Source organism: Colias philodice, chromosome 8 (assembly GCF_061535455.1).
Source record: "Colias philodice isolate Cphi_HAF_F1 chromosome 8, ilColPhil1 Martin Lab GWU primary, whole genome shotgun sequence".
In the NCBI taxonomy this organism is placed as follows: Eukaryota; Metazoa; Arthropoda; class Insecta; order Lepidoptera; family Pieridae; genus Colias; species Colias philodice.
The window spans coordinates 4653921-4671948 of record NC_143093.1 but is presented as its reverse complement, the minus strand read 5'-3'; the positions used below and the strand labels follow the sequence as shown (position 1 = coordinate 4671948).

Here is an 18028-nt window from a genome sequence, read left to right as displayed (position 1 = left end):
AAGAAAGTACTTCAAGAACTGTGATTGAAAAATTTTGTCAAAATAAAGTCGTATAACTTCAAATTACACGCTACACTTGTACAACTAATCTTACTATTTTGAGCTTATCTGTAAAGTTTATAAGTTTCTCAATCTGCATATTATTACAAACAGCAAGCTTTGCTTAGTGAAGCTTTAGGTGAACATAATCAATAATATTATTATTTAAAGCTAAAGATTTTGTTTATTTGCTTGTTTGAACGCGATTATCTCAGGAACGACGGATCCTATTTGATAAATTAATTATTTCACTGTGCTTTTTTCGATAAATGGACGTTATTATTTTTACCAATATGAGCGGAGCAATGCTCTTATAATGTATACACATTATAATTTCGCCGATTATTTTCAATATTTTGTCGAATGCAGTTCAGGTGAAAGTAAGGATTTTTATATTTTAATGAAACTAAATAACGTATTATTGAACACAATTTATTTATTGAGTATTACATAAGTAAAATGAACATTTATAACATAAAAGACACATAATGTTAACATAATTTGTACTACTTATTATGGCTGATACACCAGCTATCGAAATTAACTGACTAGGCTATCTGGTTGTTATTCGTCTAAAATTGTTTAAATCACTGTGATATTTCTTCAAAATGGCACCTGTTTTTTTTTATAAACACATAGCTGCTGTAACGAACAACAATAATATAGCAAAAGATACAAATATATCATGAAACACAACCTAAAAACTGATAGTACCATAGTACATAAACATTTTTGCAGTTCTGTGTATTTATATTTAAGTAAACATTATTATTCTAAGAATATACAGTACAATCATATAAAATTACTATCAACAACTCTCTTAATTAGCTCTGTCTTTATTTTACTTAAACTAGCATAACATGTTACATGTTCTATATAAACATACATTATATTTAAATATAGTACTCATGCATAAACCATTAACAAAATATAACGTTGATTACACATAAATTGCATCCATAATTTTACAATTCGATTAAATGCACTCAAACATAAAAAATACGGTATATTTTTTATACATATTTGTCTCTCCTTATTTGTTATTATATAATAATAATTGTATTTTTTTATCGTATGCATATATTATTACATTCCTATTTATTGTCAAGCAACCGTTCATTAAAACCGTATAATATGCACCATCATATGCATGCACCATCGATCACACGCGTCAATCTATTTATTAATATACCATTTAATCATCATCATCATCAGTATTCTTTTTGCTAGACAGTTTAACAGTCTCTGGCTGTTCGATCATGACGTCATCACGTAGTAGCGAGCCATGCTTCCAGTCTGCCGGGTATCCGAACTTCCTGACGTCATCCCACCACTGCTGCTCACCATCAGCCCAGATGCAGTATACCACGTTGGTACCAACTAGCACGGTGAAGCACACCCAGAACGCTGTTCGCCATTGGACGAGGGTTGACTGTGAAAGTATCGTATTGTTAGTGTTTTCTTGATTATTGATGATTTTAAATGGTTTTAAAACGCTGTTCTCTCCAGTGAAAGACTATATAAAGGCTATTTTGAAGAGCTGGACTATAGTTGGATGTGTTCAAAAGGTCAAAAATGATTTTTTTAACTAAAGGTTTCCTTATGCATACTATAAAAATAATAAAGCTTTTGACAAATTTCCAACATTAATAAAAATGTTAAACTAAAACTGTTAACCTTACCTAATGTTATAGACTACAAGCCCGCATAGGACAAAAATATGGGTCAAATGAACCACCAGGGGACCTATCTAGAACGATAGCAGAGCAAAAAATAATAAGATTCATCACTATGCCGTCACTTGTAAGCTGTCCAACTGAGCGCAGATGAGAATTGAAAAGTACAGGTAGACTCGGTAAATTTTGGTCATATATTTTTGTACGGCATTCTTAACCATCGATAGATCCATTAAAAATAATAAGAAACCGCTCAGTGCCGTACAAAAATGGTGGTCCACCAAGTCGGAATTTTTATTTAATTTCCGAGAGTTACCGGGGGTAAATTTGGTCATTTGACCATGTACGGCATCTGTGTCATACTATTGCTATACTGCTTTTAATCCATTATTCCACAACGCCGTACAAAAATCATGGGGACAAGGGGAAAAAATCGAGAGTTATAATCCCCTCTCTTTCCCCACTCCAGGGGGTCATTTGACACAACACGAAATAAATTTATTTTTAAAGTATTTTATGCATAGATAATATTTTTTCATGTGCCGTACATTTTCGTTGGTTCAAAGGGGAAAAATCTGAAAAAGAAAAAAATCCATATAACGAAATGTTTGCTTTATATTTTTATAATAAAATATAAATATACATTAATATTAAGAAGCTCGAGGTGGTTAATTATCACCTTGGAAAGTCGGAGTCAGGTGGAATGGACTCCGTTAAATTGATGAACTAATAAAAAAGCTATGAACGAAAAGATGTGAATTATATGCAATCAGTCCATGAATACAGGTAAAGTCACAAGCAAATGCTAGTAATATATACATATTCAAAATTTACAAGTAAAGCGCTTTCAAATGATACCAAATACTGCATATTTATCTTAACTTTATTTTTTTACTCTGTATGTTTTGTCCACTAGAGGGCGCCACATTAGATTTTGTGAAACCCCATATGGCCTTTAGCTAGCTGGTCGCTGGTTATCCAGTGAACAATTCAGACGCTTCTAATGATATGTCATTTGTCGAATTCTGATATGTAGTTTAGAAGTTACGAGGGAATAGATGAACATACATACATGACCTGTAAACAACCATAACCCTCCTTTTGCTTTGCCGTAGTTGGGTAAAAATATGTTAATGCCGTACTGTATCAAATGGCCATAAAGCACCCTTAAAATTGTAGCTTTCGTCGCTTTCATCAGCCTAAAAGATGTGGTCTGCACAAAAATGTACGGCATCGTTTTTTCCTAATTTATCTATGTTAATACTATTTAAAACAACGGATAAAGTGTAGAAAACTATTATATTTCATTAATCTACGATGTTTAAACTTTAACAAAATTTCTGGTTTTGCATTTCTCTATAACTTTTTTTAGAACGGTTTCTTTTGAACGGCAATACTATACAACAATTGAATTTTACAATATCATGTTAAAAAAAAAGTTCCCGTACAGGGTCAAATGACCTTACAGCTCTTTATATCAAGAATTCGATGAAATTAAGATGATTATTGGTATACATTTAAAAGAACAATTATTTTTTGACGGCATTGCTTTTAATAGTACTTTTGAGTGCTAGATAATGTTTTGGAACCGAAGCCGTACTTAGTCAAATGACCCCGTGGAGTGGGGAAAGAGAGGATTTTTCCCCTTGTCCCCATGATTTTTGTACGGCGTTGCGGAATAATGGATTAAAAGCAGTATAGCAATAGTATGACACAGATGCCGTACATGGTCAAATGACCAAATTTACCCCCGGTAACTCTCGGAAATTAAATAAAAATTCCGACTTGGTGGACCACCATTTTTGTACGGCACTGAGCGGTTTCTTATTATTTTTAATGGATCTATCGATGGTTAAGAATGCCGTACAAAAATATATGACCAAAATTTACCGAGTCTACCTGTACTTTTCAATTCTCATCTGCACTCAGTTGGACAGCTTACAAGTGACGGCATAGTGATGAATCTTATTATTTTTTGCTCAGCTATCGTTCTAGATATGTCCCTTGGTGGTTCATTTGACCCATATTTTTGTCCTATGCGGGCTTGTAGTCTATTATGACATTTGGCAACTGGTATGCTGACTATCCAGCTAAGCAAATAACACAGAATGTTATAATATCGTGATAGTTTAGCAGTTGTTGAAATACGATATTCAAATTGTAATAACGAACACGTTTGACTAATATCTACAAATCATCCTATTCTATCCGATCGTACTAATATTATAAATGCGAAAGTTTGTGAGGACGTATGTGTATTTGTTGTATGTTTTTTTGTTACTCTTTCACGCAAATACTACTGAACCGATTACAATGAAATTTAGCACACATATAGAGGGATTTACACATAGGATAGGTTTTATCCCGGAAATCCCAAGAGAACGGGAACTATGCGGGTTTTTGCTCTGGGTGGGCGAAGCCTTGGGCGGAAAGCTAGTAAATAAAATATTTTGAAATTCAATTCATTTCATTAAAATATAATCCCTCAGGCATTCCATGTATCGTAATTTAATTTATGGTTAAACTGTTAACCGGTGAAAATAAATTGTTTCGGTTGTCAAAACGGTTATAAATAATCGGATTATACCAGCAAATTGGAAATATTTCTTCTGCCAGAGCCAGTTACATCAGGTGATCGACTCGATAAACAAGAACTGTTGTTTTACATGCTCCAATTGATTACAAATGTATTGATTTTTGTTGTAACTGTGTGAAATTGGAGATGTAATGTATCTCAGTATATTGAAATGACAAAATTGTTTTCTTTATAAAGTTATACTTTTGTCGTGCCCATTATAAGTTATAGTAAGTGACTATTGAATGAAACATCCCAAAATTCATTATAATAAAGCACGTATGATGATATATTTGATTGTATAACTTCAAATAAAATTACACAAAGTTCCAGCTGAAGATATCTTCGAATAGAATACTTAACACAGAGCTGGAAATTGGAAAACTCTAGAATAAAATATTATCTTATTGTTATCTATAACCCTTAACTAGAGTCGTGGGTCCAATGGACCCAGGTTGAGTTTTTAAAGTCTCGTTTAATCCACGGCACTTACCGCAGAACCTCCCACTGCTCAGTACCTTCCTATAGTACGCCGGAGCGTATCCTGTGAGACAGACGTGTTCGGCTCGGTACTCCTTAGGTAGGTACTGACCTTTACAGGGGTCCACTGGACCCACGACTATAGATACGTATCTTTTTTATTTTCGTTATTAAATTTATTATTGTATTTTTATTTAGTTTATCGCTATGTAGAATCCCAGAAGTATATGTGTTGATAACGAAGAGATGTTAGAACAATGGTTAAATGAAGAATTGTTAAGAAATGATGAAGACTCCGATGAAAACTCAACACCTACCCGTATTGCAGAAACTAAATCAGATAATGAGTTTTCCGATGATGATGTAGATTTTGTTGTTAGATAAAAATAAAAGGAAGCGATGTTCATTCTGTTTGCCTGGCAAAAGAGCAAAAACTGTACATTTATGCACTAAATGCAGGGAGCCTATATGCATGACTTGAGCAAATATAATTTGTAAATCTTGCACGTAATTAGGGATTGCTATTTTTTTATATATAAGAGTTTTTAGTTTGTTTTTGTTTTTTCTAGGAAGCAACATACTTTTTTTAGTTAGATAAAAAAATTGATTTAAAAAAAATAAAAATTTCGTTGAGATTTTTAATTTTTGTAAGACGCCTTTTTGTTGTATAAGAAAACAACGACTGATTTTATAAGTGAAATTATGTTAAGTAAATAAAAGTTCTAATTGTTGATTTTTATAATATATATTCTTCATAAACTAAAATATCATATTTTATTTAAATTTACATAAATAAATGCATAAATAAGTAATTATGACCATTTAAAAATACATGGGTCTAATGGACCCACGACTATACACACGTAACAATTGTTCACGACTCTAGTTAAGGGATAAAATAATCTTACATCTGGAGTCAACAATCCAATAAGGTATGGTGTAATGATCCCGGCGAATGTCGAGGTTGTGTTGACGAGAGATGTCAGTGACCCTGCGTAGTTTGGTGCTAAGTCCAAGGCGTTTACCTGAAAATGATATAAGAGTATAGAAAAACGATTTTAGGAATCGATGTCTTTTGTACAGTTATTACTCTTTCAATCGAATTTATTTTGTTTTGACGTGACAACGTCTCATAATTCGATAGCCGTCTGCACGCACGAAAAAACATGACTCATGCGGCGTTACCTCGCTCTGAGGCGTTCCATGTAGGCTTGAAGTGCAAGCGAGAGCGCGGAACGAGCGACAAAGAAGCACAATAGGCCGTTTTCACGTTCAACTATCGTCAGTAAACCGACTTTACAGACAACCAATTTTTTTTAAAGCGAAAAAATAGCTTATATTATCATTTATATATATTGACGACGCGGTTGGCGCAGTGGTCAAGTAACTACCTACTGAGCCGACGGTCCCGGGTTCGATCCCCGGTCAGGGCAAATATTTGTGTGATGAACTCAATTATTTGTTCTTGGGTCTGGGTGTTATTATCTATATATGTATTTATTAAATATTATATTTATCGTCGCCTAGTACCCACAACACAAGCCTTAATTGAGCTTACTGTGGGACTAGGTCGATTTGTGTAATAATGTCCTTATTTATTTATTTATTTTATTTATAACTTTTGTGGATGTTAAGACCAATTTTAATCATTTTTCCATTTATTAAGATGTAACCATATAAGAGTCATGTCGTCTCACATAAAATATTTTTACAATACTTTAGTGAACAATAATTTCCCAAAGCCAAGTCAATATTAATTCAACTATGAATTATTTGAATTGTCTGTAATAAATGCTACATAATATATGTATTTGTAATTAATAAGAAAGATAACTTACCTTCATACCACTGTAAAATCCACCCATAAGTGCCATGGAGAGCACAAAGTATACCATAGCAGCAACTCTGTCGCAGCCAGCGTATGACGCTAAGATGATACAAATAGCAGGGCCAGTGGCAGCTAGAAAAATTAAACAATGTAATTTTTGGTAATATGGATATTTATGATTATGGATATTTCGTAGAACAAAGGAGCAATCATTAAATAATAATGGTTTAAACGACTCGTTGTTTTTGTTCAAATCAGACGACGTCGATAACGACTTAAAAAAGCTATTATATTAATAGCCGAGATACTATTTTAATATACTTTAACTTTATTCGTGACTTATTTGCCTCTATTATATGAATTTCCACATCTTCCTAAAAACGCATTGCAAAAACTTGAACCAACAATATAATTACCAATTGTCGTATGAATAATCCTTCCAGTCTTGATAGTATGCCAACCTTTCTTGATACACAAGTCGCAAACGAAGCCGAATATGAAAGAGGACACCCACATAGCAATATATGGTAAGGCAGTGAGCACACCAGTGGTCGCGATATTGAATTTAAGAACATCATGCGAGTACTTTGGCAAATCTGTCACCATCGTGTAATAGCCCCAGTCGTGGCCAACCTGGAAATAATATTAGAATGTATTCGTGTTTGAAGAGGCTTGAAAATGCACAACTTTTTGGCATGATACTGAAGTAACCGTGTGTCCCAGTATGAGTTTATGTAGAATAAAAATTATAGCCTGTGTTGTAAGTAAAAGTAGGTTTTCGTAAGGTAAGATTAGTTATTGATTTAATAAAGAAAACACACAGAAAACCATCAAATCGCATTAGTCGAGATAAATTCATTATAATATGGTTGCTTTATAACTAAACAAGTAAATGCTCATATTGTTAAAGACATTATTGATATTCATTTTAGACATAAACTTGTCTCTATTATCATATTGATTATAAAACTGCGGTTACCAAGCCGGTATATTTGGCAATACTTAAAACAGATTGCATTCGTCTTGGCGCCACCCACACTACTACTTGATATATTATTATGTCATTCGTCTAACAAGTTTAAGTTATGCAAAGTTAGGAACATAACTATCTAAAGTAAATAATATAGGAAACTGATATTAGATATGTTAACAAAAAATTGCAATGTAAGTCACCTTCCTGATATATAATTTCTATATAAAATGTTACGCCTACAATTACGTATACATTAATAATATCTTAGAACGAATATTTTAGACACTGTTTGATATCACATTAAAGGCGCTAAAATTTTCGATTAAAATGAAGCTGTATACAATTAATTAGAATTGATTAATTGTAATTATTCTAATCTTTCGATATAAACATAAAATATTAAGTTATGAATCATAATAATATGACGCTACCAGATGCTGATAATAATATCCCAACAAAGTTTTCGAGATCATTCAAGTTATCATAATAAATTATTGAGTCTGCTGAGTCAACTAAAATCTTGGTCCAAGTTTCATAATCACAGTAATATAATACATCTAGTTGTACCTACCTAATATCTATGTAATATATCATGAGTGTAATTATTCTGAACATTGAATTTTATATTACTCTACAAGTTTATCTCTTAAAATATTAAAATATTTTTTGCATGAATTTGCATACGTAATATTATCTATTTGTCCCAATATTTCATCCATAACTAAAAATGGTTGAAAACAAATACTACTGCTAAGTGACTAGGTATCTTATAGCGCAGATTCGTATTCAATTATATAATATTAACGTTTAGATGTACATAATATGTATTAACATGCATTATAAATCATATCCTTCATAAATAGCTTTAATGTGTGATAAAGAGGCTGATGAAGTCTTCAAGAAAATGTACACAAAGTACACTCATAACTTTCCAGCCCGAATAGAGTTTGAAATTAAACTGCAACTCTTATGCAATATTTTGTATGCACTTTGATTCAACGTACATTGTACATAGAAGCATAGGTACTCATAACTCATCTTACGTAACCACACACAACAGATGTTTTATTTACTGTGTTCTCTAGAATTCGATGATACACAGTAAATAATATTAAACTCATACACTTTTTTGTAAATTTTAAAAGTAGGTACCTATCAGTGCTTTCCATAGCATGATTCAATTTTAAATTATATTGCATAAGTATTTTAAAAATTTCGTTAAGGTACAATTAAAAGTACCACTAAATCACCAAACTGATAAAGCACAAAGCTGTTCAAACATTCCAAGTTATTTCCGTTCTTGCAAAAATAATTGCATATATTTGCCGTCCAATAAATCACGCGTTATCTTATCATAATGAAACACTAACTCTATCGTAACAATTCAAAGCAGATGTTTATAGCATATTACTGGTGATAAAGATTTGATTCTAACGCGTTCGAATACGATATTGGCCGTATAAATCGTGGGTGTAGAAGTGAAACCAATAACGGGTAACATGGATGACTTACAGCGGCCCACACAAGCGCCCAAGCGGGCACTGATCGTAGTATAGCCTTCCAGGGGACAGGGTCCTTCGCGTGGCTCGTTTCTGCTGTTGTTACATTCTTGTTTAGATAGCTTAATTCCTTCTTTGATATGTACGGATGTGAGTTTGGTGTCGAGTAACATAGTAGACTCTGAAATGTAAAAGAATATAGTCTTATAAACTCATATGTAAATAGGTTTGGTTATGATACGATTGCTTACTGCTGTACATTGAATTTCAAAGTCAAGTAAGCATTTTGTAGTTTTCTGTTAGTGACACTTAGCAACTTGATAGTGACACTTATGCTAAGTAATTGAAACATAAATCTAATTTCATGAAATATAATATCTCTTACGCGTAGAAAGCGACGCAATAAACATGTAATTTAATAAATGCGGTCAGCTTACCCACAAAGTGAACCAAAGTATTCCGAAGCCGCCAAAGAAATAAAATACGTAAGCCCAGTCTCTGCCGTCGGCGAGCAAAATCCCGGACATAAATGAGCCGAAAATATTTCCAATTTGCGCTCCACCGAATACCAACGCGCCTTGGAAGCCTCTCTCGTGTGGCGGAACCCATCTAGCCAACATTATCATTAGGGCCGGCATTGTCGGACCCTGAAACACAATGATCGAAATGTCAAACGTCACGGATGGCTTATCTTGCGACTTGCTAAACACTCGCATATGGATTGAAGGTGAATTCGATTCTGTTTGCTCTGAATAATGACGAATGTTATGTTATTGAGCATATCTGCAGCTGTGTTGTTTTACGTGTTGCGGTTAGAAGTATTGATAGCAACACAAGTGTGAATAGATTGTAGGTACTCTAACACTTAATACTTAACACTATAATTTATTTATTGTATTTGTATTTCTATATTATGTGTAAATAGGATATAACACATTGCCATGACAATCAGACTATGATTGTTATTTTGCTATATTATTATTCACTAATTAAAAAAAAATTATATTGATAAAATAATAAGTAATGCACAACTATTCACATTGAATACCTTATGCTTCTTTCTAGTGTAAATACGTAGGTACTAATATATCAATTTTTCCTACCAGAGAATTTTCAATGAATGTTTCTTGAAAAGCACACATTATTAATTTATCTATATCATCCAATCTAACTCACACATACAACAACTGTAAAACCTGGTCCTTACGTAAATAACAAAAAAACAAACCTCTCCCATCCCTTGCAGCACTCGCAAAATAAAAAGCCATGTAGCACCACCAGCTCTTATCACAATCGGTGTGAGGAAGGTGAAGAGCGCAGTGCTGAGGAGACCCACGCCCAGTGTCCATTTACCTCCGAACTTCTCAGCCAAGTAACCACCGGGCACTTGAGTGGCCGCGTACCCGTAATAGAAGCCGCTCAGAATTAAGCCTTGGGTTTTTTCGTCCCAGTCAAAGGTTGCATACTGTGGATGGTAAAATATACAGTATAGAATTTGATTGAATAAATATTTGAGTTTGATTTTTATGATTTGTTTAAAGCCTTAATATTATAACTACAATAATTTGACTAGCTGATCCGACAATAATTGTTGTTCTGCCAAGACACCTTTGTTTATAGAAAGCCCTTTCCAATGATTATGGCAAGGCACAAAGGCATTTTTTTATACCTAGAAGATTTTTATAAAACTATTCTTCTCCATTCAAATTATATTTGTTACCGTTAATAATGACGCGTCTCTGAACATGAAACACTCTTTGCTCGAGTATGGATAGATGATTAAAATTTGCATTTTAAGTAAAATATCTATCCATCAGTTAAGACCGTCAGCTGACAGTTCTTCTAATCTTACGAAAATAAGATTATGTACCTATTAATGCCTAGAATTGAGATGAAGCACATTCTGATTATAGTTATGATGTTATTGACCTACATTCTTATCATGTAGCTATAGAAAATTGATTATACTTCTAACATATTTTAATATTAAGCTATTCTTTGTGAAATAACTATAATGTATTCTTCCGAATTTTAATGACAAACAACGCAGCAATAAAGTGATAAAATTGCGAAATGTAAATTATTTAACTTTACGATCTTATCTATATATTATTGTGTAACATAAAATAAAACATATTTCACAAAAACGACTACGACTACGAACGATTGAATAAGACAAAAGCGGGAGATATTCTGTAAATACCTAACTGTGAACTGCGTCATTGAGACAGAGTAGTAAATAATGTAGTTCTAGCAAGATTAGCTCGAATTTGGTAAACTAAGCTAGAGTAATAGCGGCGCTGGTTTATATTTCAGCTGATTTAGCTCGCACTATACTCATTATTCTGAAATTTAAGACTGCAGCGAGTTGAAAATACGTTTTGTTTAGTGAATGGCTTTCTTTATTGACTAGTAAAGAAAATCTGTTGATAAAAGTATGTATGAATTTAGTTTTGTCAAAATCGTTAATTACTAACTAAGAATTATTACGTTTTGACTTTTAAAGCTTATATGTTGCACAAATAATAGATACCTATACTTTTAATTAAATGAAGGTTTTATTATGTTTATTACCTAATCGATCACGCAAAAAGAGATTGATCGATTTATGTGAAATTTTATCAAAGCTGATTAAGAACAGAATTAAAATACGGATTACATATATTATGTAATCTAGTGGAACTATTTTATGGACGCATTAAACAATAACAACACTAATATTGTCATAGCGCCTCGTCTTACGATAGTATATAACTTAGGTATGTATCTATAATCCGGTTGAGGATCTAGATGGCCGTAGCCTAGGGCGATTGAAGCCTGCAGAATAGCCATAAACGTTATTATATCTATACCAACTAGCGATCTGTGTATAATATTATAAGCCGTATAGCACTCAAGGATCACGTAACTTCGTATATTATATCAGTTGCCATAAAGGAACTACTAGAATTTATTTCTAGTAGTTCCTTTATGGCAAGGCGTTGATTCGGTATGGCAAAAGCGCGAGTTCGAATCCCTCCTCACGATCGATTTTTTCATATTCTCTATAAGATTTTCACATAACATTATTCTTATACTCTTATACTCACGGGTCGTAAAGCCACAGTAGCATTGACTCCACCAATTTCATCGCTAGGGCATGCATCAGGGTCGAAATGTTCACTGCTTGACTTAGTTCGGTTCACCATTTGTGTGATAGCGAGGTTCAAACACACTCGCATGGTGTAGGCGTTGCATACTCCTAGGAGTCCCATCACTCCTAGGATGTATCTTTGGGGAATGACGCAGCCTGGAAATAAAAGAAACCAATAATAGCGGCAAATAAATGAGACAGCACCTTACTATAAACACAGAATATATTATCACATGGATAATACCTACTCGTATGTGCTTTGAATTGTTATAATATGATTATCTTCTAAGTTCCTTGATACAAATTTGCAAATGATCTTCACCTTAAAGTTGAAAAATCGGCATTTTAAATATATTTATAATGTGTAAAAGTCATTAATTTTGTTCGCAAATATTATCAAATGTAAAACAGATGTCGTTTATTGGTTTATGAAGGATGTAAATAAATAGAATTAGTAGACCCACTCGTTACGTCTTATTAATTATTCGAATTAGATACCTATACCTACGTACATAATAAAACCGACAAATTTTATGTTAAACCCACAAAAATTATAATAATAGCAATATGCATACTGACTATTCACTTAATTAATTATTCAGAGAAATAAAACCATTTATAAAATGAATGACTGGTTATCTAGTTTTCAGATTTACGACACTTAAAAACGGACAATCATTTAAAACATCCGTGTACTCTTTATATCTTGTTAAAATATCAGTCGCATTCAATCTTAGGTCGATTTAGTTAAAAGATGGTTACTTCAGATTAGGTTTATGGACCATAATAAAGCAATTTAAACACTTAAAAGTCAACCTTTTTGGACCCACTATTATTTACCTTTTAAGATATTAAGATTTTTTATGTATCGTATTTAGCTTCCATTATTTAAATTGTTAAAGTTTCTAGTTTATAGTAGGTAAGTATATTAAGTTGTAAGTTGGTACCTCGGTTTAGTGCGGCAAGTCAAACTTTGTTTATGTTTTAAAGTTTAACGTTACTCGCAGTACATTATTTAGCTAAATATTCCAACTCCGTAAACTACGTCAGTTTTCATTTTCATATAAAGTTAAAGATATTCAGGTACATAATAATATGCATCTTGCTGTTAAACAATATAATTATTATCAACATTATTCTCAGTAGTAGTTTAGTTTATTATTATCGTGGTATCAATAATTTGTATATTTTGCATAAAATCTTATATTATAATTCCAAAGTTGTATTTCTTTTTTTTAATTTGGCATTACTTATCCGATTATTCCGATTATATTTTTGTTCATTGCAATATAAAAAATAATCAGTACACATAAAATAAACGTAAACTATCGTACCCGTTCATGCTCTACATTACTTACATTAATTACCTATGTATGTTTATGAAATAAGTGATATATCAGAATTAAAAAAAAATGTATTATAATCTACCCTAATAATAATATAATATCCTCTTAGTTAAATATATGCAATGTATACATACATGATCGTAATGTCCTGGTAAGAGCGGTGTCTTTCCGTCGCGGCGGTACCTGCGTCTTTTGTCCCAGTAAGTTATGCGCTTGCGCCTGGTTCACACCGTTTTCTTCCTCCATTTTCACTCACTATGTATTCCCGATGTAGCCACTAAAATATTAACATGTGGCCTGAAATTTTATTTTATATTTTTATAGTAATTTTAATAATATTAATATTTTGATCGCCAATATTTCAACAGATATAAGACTGTTTGAAAACGGAAACTTTACGTCACAAACAAATACTTATTCAGTCAAGTTTGAAGACGTTTTGCGATAATAAATTAACCTTAGATTGATTTATCGCCACTTTGATTTAATAGCTCCGAGTTTGTTATTTCATCAACGATACTTTGAATAAATTAATACATTTTTTTTAATAAATTTTTTTGGACTTAAAAATATTTTAATTGAACAAATTGTCGTTACATTTGTACAATTGAATAAATTAAAAATTATTCCATATTTTTACAATGTTTTACACATTACAATTAAATACCCATTTTTATTTTTCGCAAATTCAAAAACATTTAAAATTGAATAAACAGTGAATACCTCCAAAACAACACAATCACACGCACATAACGTTTCGCACAACAAACACACACGGGCACTGAGCACTGTACGCGAACCGCGAGTATCCGCACTTCGCGATCTCTACAATGTATTTATCAATATTATATTTGTGCGCCTGATCACAGCCTGGATACGCGTGCTGTGCTTGCCCACATGGCGAATATTGGCCTCATGCTAACCCACCATTACCCACGCTAAAACACGAGGTTGTCGGCCTTGACTATTTATCCAGTCATATACCAGTTGTCGAGCGAAAACCGTGGAACACCGCTAGTTCATATAAACACGTAATTGATTAGCATCGCTTCGCTATGCTGATTAAAATGCTGTGATAAACTTAGAATAAACAGTTGCGTTAGCTGCATATGCAAGTATGCAACATTAAGGTAAAACTATTTTAAGAATCTTTTATTTTAGTTAACAAACAAAGGAGCTTATTCCATTTATATCAGTGTTGCTTAGAATATATTAAGGGCTCCTTAATTGACAGTCAATTAGTGCTGTCAATTAGACAATTCAATGTGATATCCCGCATGTAATACATATTAATCAAGATGAAATCGATCGTATACAGATACGACTGTAGTCTGTATCTTATAATTATTTCTTTTTGAAATATCCACTAACACCTGCTCTATAACTTATTATATTATTATAGGTTTACACATCTGAAGGTACATACATACATACATATAAAAAAAACACAATAATACTTCAAATGAATTCATTTCAATTAACTGAATTATAATGACTTTCGGTAAAACAAAACCATCAAAATGAGCATAATATAAATATATTTAAATTCAATGCTATTTATCTCAAAGCGATAACACATTTTGTATCGTTAAACATTTTTACCCATGAGTAAAAAAATATAACAAGTTTTGTTTCATAGTTTCTCTAGAGAGAACAAATAAAAAAAACTCAAGAGCTTTTATTTATTTGTTATGAATTTATTAGAGGTTTTTTTTATTATTTCTTATTTCAACAACAACTTCGCAACTGAAATAAATAAATTATTCTCGACAAAGTTTCTCAGTGTGTATTTTTGCACAATTTTATGACAATATAAATAAGTGCTTGTTAGCCAAGTAATATGACAAACATTTAAGAAATAAGAAACATAAAAATAACAAAAAGTTCAGTTGAACTTTACTTAAATCGTCCCTAATTTATTATAAAAAGAAAATATTTGTATTTGTTAAAAAAGGCTCTATGACTGAAAATGAATTGCCAACTTCAGTTGTTAAGGGATTGATGAGGGGAAAAACGGCATTTACTGGTATGGGTAAAGAAAAGAATATGGATCTCCGGTTCCCCAACTCTCCATACAAAAAATGGTAGCATTTGCATACTACTATTTCATGCCGATCTGCGATCTTCTGTGGGGGTGTGGTATCTTCACGGTGTGAGCTGGGCCAATTCAGGTCGAAGTTTTGTCTACAACTACAATGCATAGACAATCTTTGTATATTTAAAAAAAATATAGTGTAATATGGGCTTTATCTATAAAAAGATAACAATTTATAAATACCTATTAGTTAGGGAGCCAGGTGCAAATTGGGTTCATTATTTCCTCTCAAGAGATAATTCGTCAGAAGCATCAGAGTATAGTATTATAAAGCCTCGTGAACGTCAGCTGGCGCTCGGCTGGGGGGGTGAGCGGTTGTAGCCTCCCACGCACGTAGGAAAAAAAAATACATTCATTCATTTCCTCTCAGCTAAAAATTTGTCAAATTGTAGCTAACCCAATATCTCAACGAAAAAAAATAATCAGCTGGTTACAACGTGGTGTATTATACGTCAGCTGGTGTCTCGAACATGAAAAAAGAACAATTATTTTCCGTGATTTCCTCTCAAACAAAAATTTACCTGATGATAGCTTATATGTAACTGTGGATAAATATATAAGTCAGCTGGCTGTATCTTGGTGGAAAAACCGTCAGCTGATACTTTGAAAGTTATTACATAGGAGTTAGACAGAAGCATCTATTGCCAATTTATATGCATCAGCTGACTAGGTTTTCCTCAACTTATTGCTAGCTGATTTTTTAACCGACTTCAAAAAAAAGGAGGAGGTTATCATTTCGGCCGGTATGTTTTTTTTATGTATGTTCACCGATTACTCCGAGGTTTCTGAAACGATTGACGTGATTCTTTTTTTTTTGTTTGATGCGGAATGGTGTCGAATTGGTCCCATAAAAATTCGGATTCGGATTTATTCGGATAGGCCCAGTAGTTTTTATTTTATGAGCATTTTTGTCTAATCTCGATGACTTAATTGAAATGAAGCAAGTAAAGTTGATTCACTTCCTGGTAACCGATTGAGCAGAAATTTTGTATACGTATGTAAATTGGATAGCGATGAAACATTATCATGATATTATAGAGCTGATTTGATGATGGAATCGGAAGGTGGCCATAGGAACTCGGTAATATATTGACTCAACTTTAGGTATCGAGTTTGGGCTCGTTGGATTCGTGTTGAAAAATACACTAAAAAGTATTAAATAAAAATAACTACGTTAATCATTGATCTTTTTTAGACGATTAAATCCGTACATATTATGGCAAACAAACTCTTCATTTAACATTTATTAACATTTACGAGAAATTATTTCAATCTGACTTTATGTTGACGTCCTGCAAAACTTACATCGTTGGTATATAACGACTCTGATAATGAATCGGAAAGAGAGGAAAGTGACTCAAGCCAGAGCGAAAACGAATAAATCATATTGTTCTCACTATCATTTTTTATCAAGTTTATATAATAAATATTATTTATCGAGTAACTAGTTCATTTATTGCTAATTGATTATTTAATTATTTAAATATATAAAATTATTTGATTACATACTTATTCGTTTCAAAAATATTGATACTGAATGTTTATTTCAACTTAACTCTTATATTGAAGCGCAATGTCGAATAATTAAAGATACGTCATTTCCTCTCAGATGAAAATTTGTGAGCTGATTGTTAATATACTGATGCGATAAATAAAAAAAATCAGCTAGCAATAAGTTGAGGAAAACCTAGTCAGCTGATGCATATAAATTGGCAATAGATGCTTCTGTCTAACTCCTATGTAATAACTTTCAAAGTATCAGCTGACGGTTTTTCCACCAAGATACAGCCAGCTGACTTATATATTTATCCACAGTTACATATAAGCTATCATCAGGTAAATTTTTGTTTGAGAGGAAATCACGGAAAATAATTGTTCTTTTTTCATGTTCGAGACACCAGCTGACGTACAATACACCACGTTGTAACCAGCTGATTATTTTTTTTCGTTGAGATATTGGGTTAGCTACAATTTGACAAATTTTTAGCTGAGAGGAAATGACTGAATATATTTTTTTTTCCTACGTGCGTGGGAGGCTACAGCCGCTTATCCCCCCAACCGAGCTCCAGCTGACGTTCACGAGGCTTCATAATACTATACTTTGATGCATTTTACAAATTACCGCTTGAGAGGAACTTGGTCATAAAATCTGCTGCTGGCTCCCTAACCATATACAATGATAATTTCTCGATGTTTCAGTTGTCGTTATAATAACACTTTATTTCGTTTGATTTAATTGTTATACATACTATAACTACTACTTACTACTTGTACTCAAAACTTTTACTATCTCAGCAAACAAATAAAAACTGAAATATTGCAAATAGTAATTGTTTATGTTTACAGTATCATGTTTCAGTTAATTGCGTATAGGTATTGGCACA

General features: G+C 32.5%; 1 protein-coding gene across 2 annotated transcripts; it reads right to left on the bottom strand.

The window, feature by feature from the left end:
• Nucleotides 1-455: 455 nt before the first annotated feature.
• Nucleotides 456-14467, bottom strand: LOC149486473 (dietary and metabolic glutamate transporter-like). Of its 2 annotated transcripts, none has more exons than XM_089698106.1 (10): nucleotides 14273-14467; nucleotides 13684-13826; nucleotides 12160-12359; nucleotides 10299-10535; nucleotides 9508-9717; nucleotides 9084-9251; nucleotides 7015-7231; nucleotides 6609-6730; nucleotides 5679-5795; nucleotides 456-1471 (listed from the first exon to the last, which is right to left on the bottom strand). In XM_089698106.1, exons 2-10 carry the CDS (start codon nucleotides 13793-13795, stop codon nucleotides 1235-1237), a joined length of 1620 nt encoding a protein of 539 aa, XP_089554232.1. In that variant the 5' UTR covers nucleotides 13796-13826; nucleotides 14273-14467; the 3' UTR covers nucleotides 456-1234. The 2 variants fall into 2 exon arrangements, with proteins under 2 accessions (XP_089554232.1, XP_089554231.1); XM_089698105.1 differs by having other exon boundaries at nucleotides 13684-13846; nucleotides 14273-14466.
• Nucleotides 14468-18028: the final 3561 nt, after the last annotated feature.